We start from the raw sequence: 13336 nt of genomic DNA, 5'->3' as shown, positions 1-13336 counted from the left end.
GTGATGTTATTCTATGCCAAGTCGGTAACGTCAAAAATGATGTAAAACTAATAAAAGAATCCTTCAATCATGTAACAGAAAAATGTAGAGCCTCAATTCTATGCTACGATTCATCCATATTTATTTTCATCTTACAAGATGTACTTGTATGTATGCATGTTTATTATACCTTTAACTTTTAATGTTACATAAACCAGTGAACTACTATTAATCTATAACTCTAACAATTATATTGATGAGCAGCTTCTGTTTCGAAGATCTAATAGTACTAATAGTATACCATAGTATTACAGTATTTGATTTAAAAACAAATTCGAATTACCCGCCATGACACCATGCACCACGTACAGTTATTTGCGGTCACATGATCATGGTAGTGCCTGTGGTCATATGCTAGTGGCGACACTTGCGGCAACACTTTGTACCTTAATCAACCAGCGGTTAAGCCACTACGATACATGACAAATCGCCGTTTTGGAAACTAAAACAGTGGGTATAATAACAGGTACGTGTGTTTTATTATTCCTATCCATATCGGTATTTTCATTTGGAATTCTGTTATCAGAACATGTACCATTCTGATTACATCATTCTACGAAAAGCTGATGCGGCAGCGACCGGCACTATATCATTTACAAATACGTGGAAGCATATGTATGATATCTACAGATACATACATACGCTCATAAATCTTTTCTTAATGCAAACATTAAAAAAAATACATCGGGTGATTTTTAAATCGGCATATAATAATTATTTTGCCAATGTTACATATTACATCTACGCGGAATTATTGAATTATTTTATAATACTATGTGTTTCGATCAACGCACTAGATACTGCATAGTGGTGCCTTTCGCAGAATAAACGAAAACTACTATCAACATCCTACGGTTAATCAAAGTTAAACCGATAATGAAGATCAATTATAGATTCATATTCAACAATTTTGTCATCGAACATAAATATCGCAAAAATTTTAGTAGCATTATATTAATTAATAACGACATTTACTGAGAATTTATAATAAATCTCTTGCATATTGGCTACGGATTCAATATAAAAGATGGTTTAAATCAGGAATTTTTTACTGCTGTGAATAAATATTGATATACCAACGAAGTTGGTTATGTTAAATACGTAGCGCGGGAGCTCTGTTTCACCAAGGTACTTCAAAAAAGTGGTGGGGATGACGTACATTAAAATATAAGGCAGATTTCTGTAAACCTCTCAGAGAAAATTACACTACTTACATTACGTGTTGAAGTATCAATTAATTAATTTATCGCTAAATCGCCACACATTATATCAATTGCTTCGTAAAATATCGTACATACAATCTTTCACTGTACTGTTCATAGATTTGAAACGTAGATAACTGGATAACGTCACACATGCAATAACGCTGCTTACGCTACACGAAAATACACGAAGCAAGCCGAATCCTGTCGATCACTCGCTTTAAATTTATCATTTAACTTTTGACGTAGTACTGTGCTTGCATCGATCAGATCCCTCGATGCTCGAACAGGTTAAATATATCGAACTCTCGTGACTCGATCTTTTAGACTTCCTTCGATCTCTGGTGCCACGTCATATGCAATTAGGAAAACATTGAAGCTTGCTATGCAGGATACAATCATTTAGGTAATTTAATTTTTTCAATTTTCTCGCGGATATGTATAAAATTTGAAGTAAATCGGATAATGTTTGTAGAAATTATGAAACCTTGATTACAATGATGTATCGAAATGGAATCATAAAAATATTCCAACGAATGTCGTTGTACAAAATCTGTAAACATTAGCAGTTAGTCATTCAGTTGACGTAGAAACATCGTATAGCGAGTTTCAATGTTATCAAATCGGACAACTCATACAGAAAGTGGATATTAAATATAAGCTACATAAATTTTAAAGCCGATCCATTAAATCGATTGACAGAACAGAGTGGTTTAAAAATTGAACGCATTTTGTAATTTCTGTTCGATAAAGAAGAGACATGGAGATATTTGCATACGTTTATGCTTCTAAAATGCTTCTGCAGTGACGATTACTTTACTCTAGCAAGTTGGGAACGTAATTATCGCTAGTCGAGTAGGTGGATGATTAAATTATAAATAAATTGTTCTCTTCCATAGCTTATAATTGGTAATAGAAACAAATTATGAACATCATTTTTAACAAATTTACATATTTTTTCAATATTTCGTCATAATGTACGGACAATTATAAATATGTATGAAGGATCCAAATATCCACTTTATGTTTGAAACTGATAGATCACGTTCAATTTTCCAAATGTTTACGTAATTTAACCTCGATAAAATAAACCTTCGCCAACGGATTATGGTGGCTTTTGGTGTCATGTTTTCACTGCTTAGGACAGATAGAGTAGCGCAACGAGCTCGCCATCTTCTGCGACAGCGTAATTACATTAATGGCGGAGTGACCTCGTTCACCATTTTCATCCGTGATGATATTGTTCACGATGCAATCTGTTTCGGTAGAAATTTTCACATGAAATTTCGGATTTGTTCATACGACCGATGCTCGATCGAGTAGTCGGCAAATCGACTTTTTTTGCTGCGACCATAAAACTCCTATTCCCAGTTTTCCTCCAGCGTCTCTCGGCAACAAAGCAATGAAACTTCACCGGAAACGAAACATTTTTTAGCAAACACGTGTGCGTCGTTCCATATAGTTCATATTGTGAAATCATCCTATGAATTTGTTCCAGGCATGTCGCACAATACGAGTAGGGAATGCAGCGTGGAATCGGAAGAACGAGTTCCCATTTTGCAACCAGATGAGAAACTATCGAAGAGATTGAATATTTTGACTGATCATTTTCAGTCAACGTACAATGTCAAACCTTCGTTTTTCGTCAGAGTTCCGGGAAGGTAAACTTTGTAATTTTCCAATCAATAGTTTATATGTTAATTAAGATGAAATTATCTGCAAATTGTAAAATATACGTTGTAAGCAATTTATTAACGGCGAAGCAAAGTTATTTTCACTGTAGTTTCAATAGATAATTGCAGAGATATCGAACTTTCATTTCTCCAAGTAATTGCGGTTATTTTGATCATCTGTCGTAGAGTTAATTTAATTGGAGAACACATCGATTACTGTGGATATGCTGTTTGCCCGATGGCCATTGAACAAGATATACTCGTTGCAGTAGCACTCTCGAAGGGCAATGACATTCGTCTTACAAATATAGACCCGAGATATAACTATTTCCAGTGCAATTTCAAAGACGTTAGGTGAGTAAAAATCATGATATATCCATCAAAAGAAATTTCAATTGGAAATCTAAGAAAATCTTACGTACCATGAAAGTTTTAAAGGTCTGTCTTATTTTACGTAGAATATTGTGATGCAAGTTTCTTGAATTTCCCTACATTTTCTATTTTTACTGCAAGTGAACAACCTGATATATGGCAACGTGTAATTTCAAAGTGCAATTTGTATACACATGGATCCATTAGCAAGAAATATCGCGATTATCTACTACGAAAGACAAACTTATTATATCGCAAGCTTTCAAGGCTGCAAGTAATTGGAGTGTTTTGTTATATATTCCGCTTTCGGAAACACGATTCAGGGTCGAGTTGCAAATTTACCGCTTTTCTCCCTGAGTTTCCTACTTAATGCGAACACGTAAAGAATACTTTAAGTGGGGATATACATAAAAGAAACACCTACTTCTGACAAAATGTTCACTCAAATCGATTACTGTGTCTGGTATCGCGATTTTATAAACTAAGAGTTAGAAACATTATCGGGGTAACAAATAGTCCACCCCCCCCCCCAAAAGAGAAAGAAAATTTCAAATTATTCTAAGCACAAATCGAAATATCAATTACGCACTCTCATTTCGCTATTGCTTTGCGAATTGCCGAATGAATACTTGCCACGGTGTAATACAAAATTCCGTACACAGCTTCAGAATGGAATTTCATCGTAAGAAATTTCCGCGGGATATTTCTCGCGAGGACAAAAATAAATGGCATTCGGTCGGACGTGAAACTAATTTGCCGGAAAGGTAGAGAACGTAGCTACGTTGGATTAAAGAGGCTGCAATAAAATGAAAGGTAGGACGATAAAGCCGGCCACGTAATTTCATTAGCTGCATCGTGTTTAGCGACCGTCAATTGAAAATCTCCGCTGCCCTCGAAGAAGTTTCCGGATAATCGCGACGGTTAGACAAACTCGCAGGACATGTCTTCGATCGCTGATCGATCAGCAAAATTATTAAACGGAATACGATCCGAATAGATTCGGTGGACCGTCAAGGTGTTATTGGAACGAACGGTGAAAGATCAGAAATGCACAAATGGATGAATCGTAAAGCGATACATTTTCCAGTTTTATTCGATTCTCTTGAATCTCTATTTGTAGAATATTGAGGTCGTATCTTTATTTTTGTATTTACGATGATGAAAGTGCTTGATAAATGTTTAACCAAACATTTTATACACAAGGTTAAAAAGTAAAAATTGTCAGGAACATCTCTTAGCATTCGCGCGATCAATTTATTTCTAAAGAGTGGTGAGCGATATATATGTTTGCATCCGTAAATATCAAGAGAGAAATATTTATGAAATATGACGAGTTCCATAAAACGGTCGAAAGGGTTCAAGGCTATTATGTATCACATATGTATGAATTGTTACCGGTTATCTACAGTTGCTTCTCTGTATTACGTGTGAAAATACAATTGTTTGGACAAATTGAAGACCTTGTAACTCATCAACGATGGGGCCGATATTTTAAATTTTAGATCTTCTAAGTCGCATAAGAGCACGATTTGTTTTACGATCATTATAAAATAAAATATTAGTTATTATAACTTAAGAATGGTTACAAAATTGTATTGACATAAAAACATACTTCTACGCGAATTAAAGAACATAAATCATTCGAGAAAATTGTTTCTGCGGTTCGTAGTAGGAGAAGATATCTTTTCTGTTAACGCAAAGACGTATATTTCACTGTAATGACATGAAATTTGAATGTACGTAATGAGATTTAGAAAAAAGAAGCAACCGACCGCAACTTGTTGCAGTCTTTGATTAATCTTTGTGTCACCGTCGAGCATCCAGGAAAAGCAACTTTTGCATATAATAACCACGGTTTTACGAGCCAAAGAAAAAAGATAAAGTTCGTCGTAATGTAAACAAGGAGAGGATAATACTACGAAGCTGAAAAATTCTCTCATTTTTATGGTGCAGATTTTGTTATCCTTTATTATCTTTTTCAACCCTTATGAATATGTCATGGAAATATGTATGCAGAAATTCGTGAGATTTGCAAACATTGTTGTAAAAAGAATTAATCCATGCGAAAAAAATAAATGTAAAATTTGGCAGTGCAAAAGTAGCAGTAAAAAGCACCGGGAAAATATCTAAACGTATTTCATCCTGCAGTAGAGAATTATTACAGTAAAATTAACATTAAAGAATCTGGCACGAAATATCATTAAGCAACAATGTTTTAAATATATTTCATTTGTTATCTGTAAGGTTTCTGATATAAATTTTTTAATATTGATTTTGTAAAAAATACTTTCCATGTTTTGTATACTGCAGCATTTTTTATCTAATTTATCCAAAGAAGAAAATACCTTAGAAATGGGTGAAGCTATAAGATAACTGTGAAAAGAGAAATAAATTCACATTTTCTGCGTAGTGTTTGCATCAAGGACGCCGGCAGTGGTCCAGACTGGTACAAATATTTCCTCTGCGGTGTGAAAGGAGCTCTTGAAGTGATCCCAGAGGAATGTGCACCTTCGGGAATCTTGGCTGCAGTTTGGGGTAACATTCCTCCTAATTCAGGGCTCTCGAGCTCTAGCGCGCTAGTTTCTGCCGCTGTTCTTGTGACTGTGCATATAAGCCAGGTGAGTGCTCTTTTCAGCTATTCCAATTTTTGTGTGATATTTCTATATATTCACAAATTATATCTTCTTATTTCATTCGAACGAGAACCACTAAAATGTTAAAAATATATTTGCAATGTAGGTACAATGAAAGTATATTTAACTTGTATAAATTGGAACGAACGTCGTTGAAACTTTGTAAAGAAGAGTATATTCTAAGTAAGTTTCGAAATGAAATGGCTGGAAAAGATTTTGGCGGAATTTGTAGGAAAAAGTTATATCTCAAGCTTATCCTGTCGACTCTTTCCGATAATACTTAGCGCAATAATAGACAAAACGTATTATCGCTTTCATAACAATTTTATTCCAATACTGGGAAACATATTTCGAAAGTTTTGTATGCTTTTTTCTACTAACTATAGCATACGTCACTACTAAAATTCTCATTTATCTGTACAAATAATTCAAAACTCCGGTTAATTACGTAATAACCTTAACTAAAGAACAATACTATCAACATTTTCATCATCGTCCATAATAATAATTCTTTGAATAATTTTGTTCCTCTAAATTTAATCCTGACGTTGATATCGATTTAGAAAATGCTTAAAATATTTCTCACATCTCACAGTGGAGTAATCCACTTTTAGTATGACCTAAGTTGCGTCCAATATCATGCATCCAAAATATCCTTCATGAAAGATTTATAGAGGTAGAAAATCTGTTTCGCTTTATATCGGAATTATTCGTGTAAAATTTTTATCTGATCCAAAAGTAAATAACACGATAGATATAGGAGATGATTTACTTAACGTTCTATAGTCTGCATTCAGGATTAATAAACACTTGTTAGCTAACACGAAATTGTGCGGATATAACGAGAATATAAACCATGTTTGTTATACATAAATATCTAATCTGCATTCTTGTTAGAACAATTCAAACGTTGGTATGAAACAGACGATAATTACACGTCTCTAGGGATAGCTCGTGCATGAAATTTACGTAGAGAAGAGGAACAATTATAATCGATGTTTCACATCCGAAAATGCAAAATGCAGATGATAGACGATTTGTAGAAAAGATTTATATTAACAAATTTTTTAATTCTGAAATGCATCAAAAGTAATTAAGAGGCGAAACAAATAATAAATATTTATATAGTACAGAAAAAAATACTTATGAAACATAAATATGACAAAAGGAAAAGCCTTCAAAGCGAGGGATGTTTAGCGAAAAAGTAAGGAACGTTGAGCCTGAGTGCTTCGAAGCCGAGAATTGCAATTTGTAAAGCTACGTGATTAACAGACTGCACGGGGTATCAGTGTCACGTTCCGGATGCAGCCGGTTCGTTATGATTAAATCACGTATACATGCGCGCAAAGTTATCCCGACGCGTTGTCGCTGCAATGGTTTTGCTTATAGACATGGTGGAAAAGGAGGACATTTCGGTCTGCCTTTGTACAAAAGATAAGTAAAATCTCATTGTTCTACTCCCTCGTTGCCAAGAGAAACATCATTCTTTTCCCTTAGTCTTTCTCTTTTCTACTTGCTCTTCCTTCCTCTGTGTCTCCAGACTTGCAAGATCGATGAGAAAAGTTCTCTAGACTCTAATGTCTCTTTCAACGAAGTCATGAGCGCGAGGCGCAAACTGACCTTCAAGATTATGCGTGCAGTGTCTCCAAAAGGAATGTCTCAAGAATGTCTGATACCTTCCAGCCCATTACCCGCGCTTCCGTCGCCACAAGTGCATGTCGTATTTACAGATTGTTTTACATATGACTACTAGAACTCTACGTTACGAAATCGATTCCCTAATACATACCACCATATTTGAACGATATTGCCAATACCGCCGGTGGATATTGCGAATGTGAGCAAAATGAATTGCTAGGGCTCTGCGTTGCCAATAGATCCAATACGCTTTGATTTCCGTCAAAGAGGATTTAGAAAATTGAGTAGTTTTTATACGGAATTCCTTTGATTTCTCTCGTACGTGTTTCACCATATATGACGACTATAATAGCGACTACAAAAAAGTCCGTGAAAAAAAGTTTCACGGTGTTGAAAAGTTCGTTCAATGAAAGAAATTTCGTTTCGTTCTTTCATCACTGAAAAAAGGTTCTCCCTTTGAATGGTTGAAAATTGAAAGTGCCACCGACACCTAAAGATTCGATTGGTTCTTTGTTTCAGCCTCGATTACCCAGACGATAGAAACTCGTAAAATAGTAGAATCAAACACGAAAATCTCTGTATTATTATTTATCTTCATATTTCCATGATATTATTCTTTTTTATTTTCCTGGATACTCGTGGATCTTATCTTAAAACAAATTTAAACAAATTTAAATAAAGTTTAAACGTATTTAATTAGCGATCCGCCGTGCAAATTTCAACTGGTAAGAATAGGACAAGTTTGCTCTTTTAATCGAAATAGTCCTGGATTTCTCTGTCATTTCCGCAATTACAAGGTGTATTTAGGCCGCAGTGCAGTTCAACAAGCTTTCACGTGAGCACCCGCCGATGCCCGCGAGCAGAGCTGAGGGCAATCTCGGCAATCTAACGATGTCACATACATTAAAGCAGAGTGGAAGATAGACACTTGCGGTAGGACTATAGGCTAGTAAACCATACATGTCATTTAGCGATTGTTGTTAACCGTTTCGTTCCGAAACGCAATTCTCCTTTTTAGGATAAGTGGTTGTTACTACGTACATATGTACATGCATACCTCTATGCACCGTTACCGATTTGTTTACGCTTGGAAAAGCCTAATACCTACCCGTACGGACAATGATTAAGTAGCATTGGTTTAGGAAATATTTTCTAAGTTCAGAGATATTTACTTTCATGTTCTTCATGCAATGGGTACGAATTAAAAACAATATAACGACTTTCAAACAACAAAATCGTTTCTATTACAGTACCAATTGCCGAAACGCGAGTTGGCTACAATCAGTGCCAGCGCTGAGAGATATATCGGCACTCAGGGTGGCGGAATGGATCAAGCGATCGCGTTCCTCGGAAAGGCAGGTAATTGTTTCTTCATTTCCAGAGGAAATCGTTGATAGCTTGATCGTTATTGTGTAATTTATAGCTATGAATATATTTATACTAATACCTATTAATACCTGCGAAGGTTCTGCAATGCTAATCGAATTCAACCCCTTGCGTGGTACCGACGTCACGTTACCGAAAACCGCAGTGTTCGTAATAGCGCACAGTCAGGCTTGTCACAACAAAGCCTCCACAACGGATTATAATCTAAGAGTTGCGGAATGTCGATTGGCAGCGCAGGTAACGTGCCATCTACAGTTGTGGATTTGAATAATGATTAATTATCGCTTTGTTGAAACAGACAGATTTACATGTTATTAATTAATGACGAAGTCAATTAAATTACGTCGAATTGAATGCTATAGAAATAATCAATGTTTTGATGTTAAAAATAATGTAATTAATACAGTGGTAATAATGAATGATTGCAGAGGGAATACAGAGGCATTTGAAAATGCATTCGCTTGATATATTTATTGATTTCGGATGACAATAGACACTCGAAGATTCGTTCGAACATAGTTTCAAAGGAATTAATAAAATTTCGTCTCAATCAAGATTTATAATTGTTAAACGACTTCAATCGATGTGCTACACGTAACTTGTCTTTTCGTCAGGGATGATATCAAAATTACAAGAACAATCTGAATTGTTTTGATATATTTTTATATTAATCCCTTATGTATCTCTCCTCAGTTTGTGAAAAAGTTTCTAATACTTCTACTTAAAAAATTTTAAGAGATCAGAGATTCTTTTAAGCAAAGCTATCACATACGTTTATAGATGATAGCAAAGAAACGGAACAAACCTTGGGAACGTGTACAAAGATTAATCGATGTCCAGGAAAGTCTTGGTATGAGTGAAGATGAAATGGTTTCTGTTGTAACAACCGACCTCCACGAAGAGCCATATACTTTGAACGAGGTATGCAATTGACATAACAGAGATAATGACAATATCGAATCGATGTTTAAACGCTATGTCATTAGAACAACTTTACCGCCGCTAAAAAAAAAAATATAGTAGACATAAGATATCATATCGATTGCTTCTTATTCTTTTAAAATTCATTAAATTTTTTATGACGGTTAAGACAAATATTTTTCAAATCAGCGATTTTTTAGTTCAGTATTGATAGCCATATACGTTGCTTTTCTAGATCAGCAAGAGTCTCGACACGACAAACGAGAGGCTCCGAGAAATATCGTCGGTGCAATCCTTTGGCGATGCGCAACCTTTTAAACTGAAGCAGCGTGCCCTCCATGTGTATCAAGGTGACAAAATCTCTGATAAAATTGTTGCGTGCTGGTTAGAAAATATATATAATATTTTTCCTTTCCGCTTCTTGGTGAAACTCATATTTATTAGTTTGAAAAGATTCCAGAAGAATTTTCTCTTGGCAAACAACGCCTTATTTATACCATAATATTTCTTAGGAAAGTTCTCGCTTAATTTCAACCGCATTTTCAGCGGAATAATTCATACATGCAAATTCCGCTTATTTATCGAAGAAATATTAGATCTCGCTCAAATCTAGAAAACTCTGTCAATCTTTAGTTTTTGCGAAGTTAGTGAAAACAAACAAACAACAAACAATGAGATTACACTGTTTGTGCTTACCAAGGGATCAAAAAATTTTTAGTCCAATTGGGAGAAACAGTATCACTCGTATGCATTTCTTCCTGAAGCAATAAATTTTCACAACGACAGTTTATCGATTGTGACCGCCATTTATTTGCAACCAACCGTATTCGGCTCAAGCCATAGAATTTATTGGCCTGGAAACCCAACGAAAACCACGCGAAAAACCTTTCGCAGTATCCGTCCAGATTTTTTGCCCACAGATTTTGCTCATCCAACGATCAACGTTAGCTGTCGCTAGCCGAGGGGTAAATTTCTTTTTGAATGTCAACAAACAAACAGATAGAAAGCACAATCAAAAACAAAACCAAATATCACGAAACATCGTACCGTACTAAATCGAATGACTAAAATTAAGTCAAAAATTAAGTTAAAAATTAAATCATCTTGCTTCCAGTAGAAAATGTCCATGAAAATTCCAGGGTATTTCCACTGGAATTAGACTCGTTACGTCGCTCGTTACTCTCGTATGAATAATGGCTCTTTATCGTGCTATTTCGAACGATTGAATTTCATACGTTCACCGCGAATATAATAATAGAAGCACCGCTGATACGACACACCAGTCTCGTTATGTTTCCCTAAACAACTTGTGCTCACGAAGCACACAATATAACACGCTCTAGTAACGTGTACTCTCGATTACGAATGCACATGCACAGCCTATCATCCACTTGTATTCATTATTGGCACGATTATTAAATTTCAATCGATTGAACCACCATATGATTTCGTACGCATTTTAGAGGCAGCCAGAGTGGTCAAATTTCAGCGTATCAGCGAGGAAAGTGCCATTACGGAAGACGAGAAGCTACGACAGCTAGGCAACCTAATGTCCAACAGCCACGCCAGCCTGCGCAAACTATACGAGTGCAGCCATCCCAACGTTGACTCGCTCGTCGACAAAGCTATGACATGCGATGCATTCGGAGCAAGACTCACGGGAGCTGGGTAAGAGGAACTTTGAACTCGGATAACAGTCGCGTCATGTGTACCAGTTGTAAATGAAATTTTAGCATATAGAATGGTAGATACGATACGTCTTATATGTACTATTCGTGGCGGTTAAATTGGATGATCAAAGAAAATGAAACCGAGAAAACAGTTCAAAGTTACATGTTGAATTTATGAGCTCAGATAACATCCGATAGAAGTCGAGAACTATGTTTCATGACTTCAAATTAAAGAGATCGTGGATCTATAAATAGATATTGGATTTTCATTGAAACTGCATAATTTTAATACCAATTTTGAGGTTCTTTTATTTAATATTCTCCGTTCCTGCTTGTTCGACTTTTTTAACTGAGTGATGACCATTAAAGGTTTGTGGCACACCTTAAAACTCTATCAGTTATGAACTTCATTATAACCCACGAGTTCCATCCACGATAACCACACTTTTGCCAATGGTAATAGGAACGCAACCAAATAAAAGAAAATGAGTCCAGAAACTGACTCGGAAGAATGGGTTAATCGTTTTGCGATGAAAATCTAATGAATTTCTCTATATCGGAGAGCACTTAAATGACTTTAAAAGACAATTACGTTTTTGTTCAGAATAAAAGCAATTTCTCTTTCGCGTGCATTTTATCTACATCAAACTTCTTTTCCCAATATTTAAAAAAATTTTTTTTTAAGAAAAAAAGGATATAATGTCTTGATGACATTAACCTTTGATGAAAAGACATAAACTTACAGTGTCGAATATACACCTCGATATAAAAAGATCGATTCATGGGTGTGTTTGCCAACGTAGTGTGTTTCAAAGAAATTACTTTAACAACCCGATGGCACGCAACCCGAGCGCAAATTATGGAACATCCAATGTCATTTTGGACGTACAAATTCGTTGATTATCGAGAACGAGTTTCACGTTGCAATTTCATTTTACATCAATTTCATCGCACATATTGTAAAGTACATGGTGAGATTAATAAAATGACATGACGATCGTGTAATTTGATTTTACATAGGTGGGGTGGTTGCATAGTGGCCATCACAACGAAAAACAAGGTTTCTCAATTTGTGGATAAGCTGAAAAAGGAGATCGACCGATGTGAGATAAAAGACGAGTTCAAGCTGGGCGATCTGGTCTTTCCGACGGAACCAAATCAGGGTGCTGCAATTTATACAACCTAGTTGTCTTTTTCTATTTTTTTTTTCCACATTCCTCTTACATTTGATAAGTCGTTGAACAATCTATTTACCAAACATTCTCCTAATTATCTCTGAGATTATGTGATAGTACATGTACAAGGAATGGATAAATTCAGTGTCAGGATAATCTGTATCCGGTATATCGTATGTGAACAGTGCTTATTATTTGTCGATTATGATCCATGATGCTTTCTCGCGGCTAATGGTACACCTACAATTAACGAAATTTATATGGCAGATATATGAAATTTTAATATTTTATAAGTTTATAAAAAATAATATGAAATATACAAACGGAAGGTTATACAAATATTTAGATGTGTCTTTAAAACAGCTTCCCTTTAAAAAGCAGTACCAATATAAATGCAACAAGATGCAATTTGTCCGTAATCCTGAAGCCTTTCCCTCAATTCCTCATGATTAAATGCATTAGCAGCGACGGAATATTTGGTGTCATCCCAAACTGATTTACGACCGGTAAGATGAAAGGGATGAAGCAGAAAATTAAGGATTTGGTAGGCTTTCCGCAGAAGCTTCTCTATTTTCGAGGACTAGTCTCGTTGGTCGAGAGATCTGATAGTCATTAACGATCAACACC

At 35.5% G+C, this 13336-nt stretch overlaps 1 protein-coding gene across 5 annotated transcripts; it reads left to right on the top strand.

Moving 5' to 3' along the window:
* Nucleotides 1–376: 376 nt before the first annotated feature.
* Galk (N-acetylgalactosamine kinase) lies at nucleotides 377–13050 on the top strand. 5 transcript variants are annotated; one of them, XM_072018598.1, is made up of 10 exons: nucleotides 377–505; nucleotides 2740–2902; nucleotides 3101–3268; nucleotides 5697–5904; nucleotides 8808–8916; nucleotides 9023–9180; nucleotides 9724–9864; nucleotides 10100–10214; nucleotides 11328–11532; nucleotides 12555–13050. In XM_072018598.1, exons 2-10 carry the CDS (start codon nucleotides 2742–2744, stop codon nucleotides 12718–12720), a joined length of 1431 nt encoding a protein of 476 aa, XP_071874699.1. In that variant the 5' UTR covers nucleotides 377–505; nucleotides 2740–2741; the 3' UTR covers nucleotides 12721–13050. The 5 variants fall into 5 exon arrangements, with proteins under 5 accessions (XP_071874699.1, XP_071874689.1, XP_071874713.1 ...); XM_072018588.1 differs by lacking the exon at nucleotides 377–505 and adding an exon at nucleotides 1497–1647; XM_072018612.1 differs by lacking the exon at nucleotides 377–505 and adding an exon at nucleotides 1848–2065.
* Nucleotides 13051–13336: the final 286 nt, after the last annotated feature.

Source organism: Bombus fervidus, chromosome 2 (assembly GCF_041682495.2).
Source record: "Bombus fervidus isolate BK054 chromosome 2, iyBomFerv1, whole genome shotgun sequence".
Lineage (NCBI taxonomy): Eukaryota > Metazoa > Arthropoda > Insecta > Hymenoptera > Apidae > Bombus > Bombus fervidus.
The sequence above is the reverse complement of the archived record's forward strand: the minus strand, read 5'-3'. Positions and strand labels throughout refer to the sequence as shown.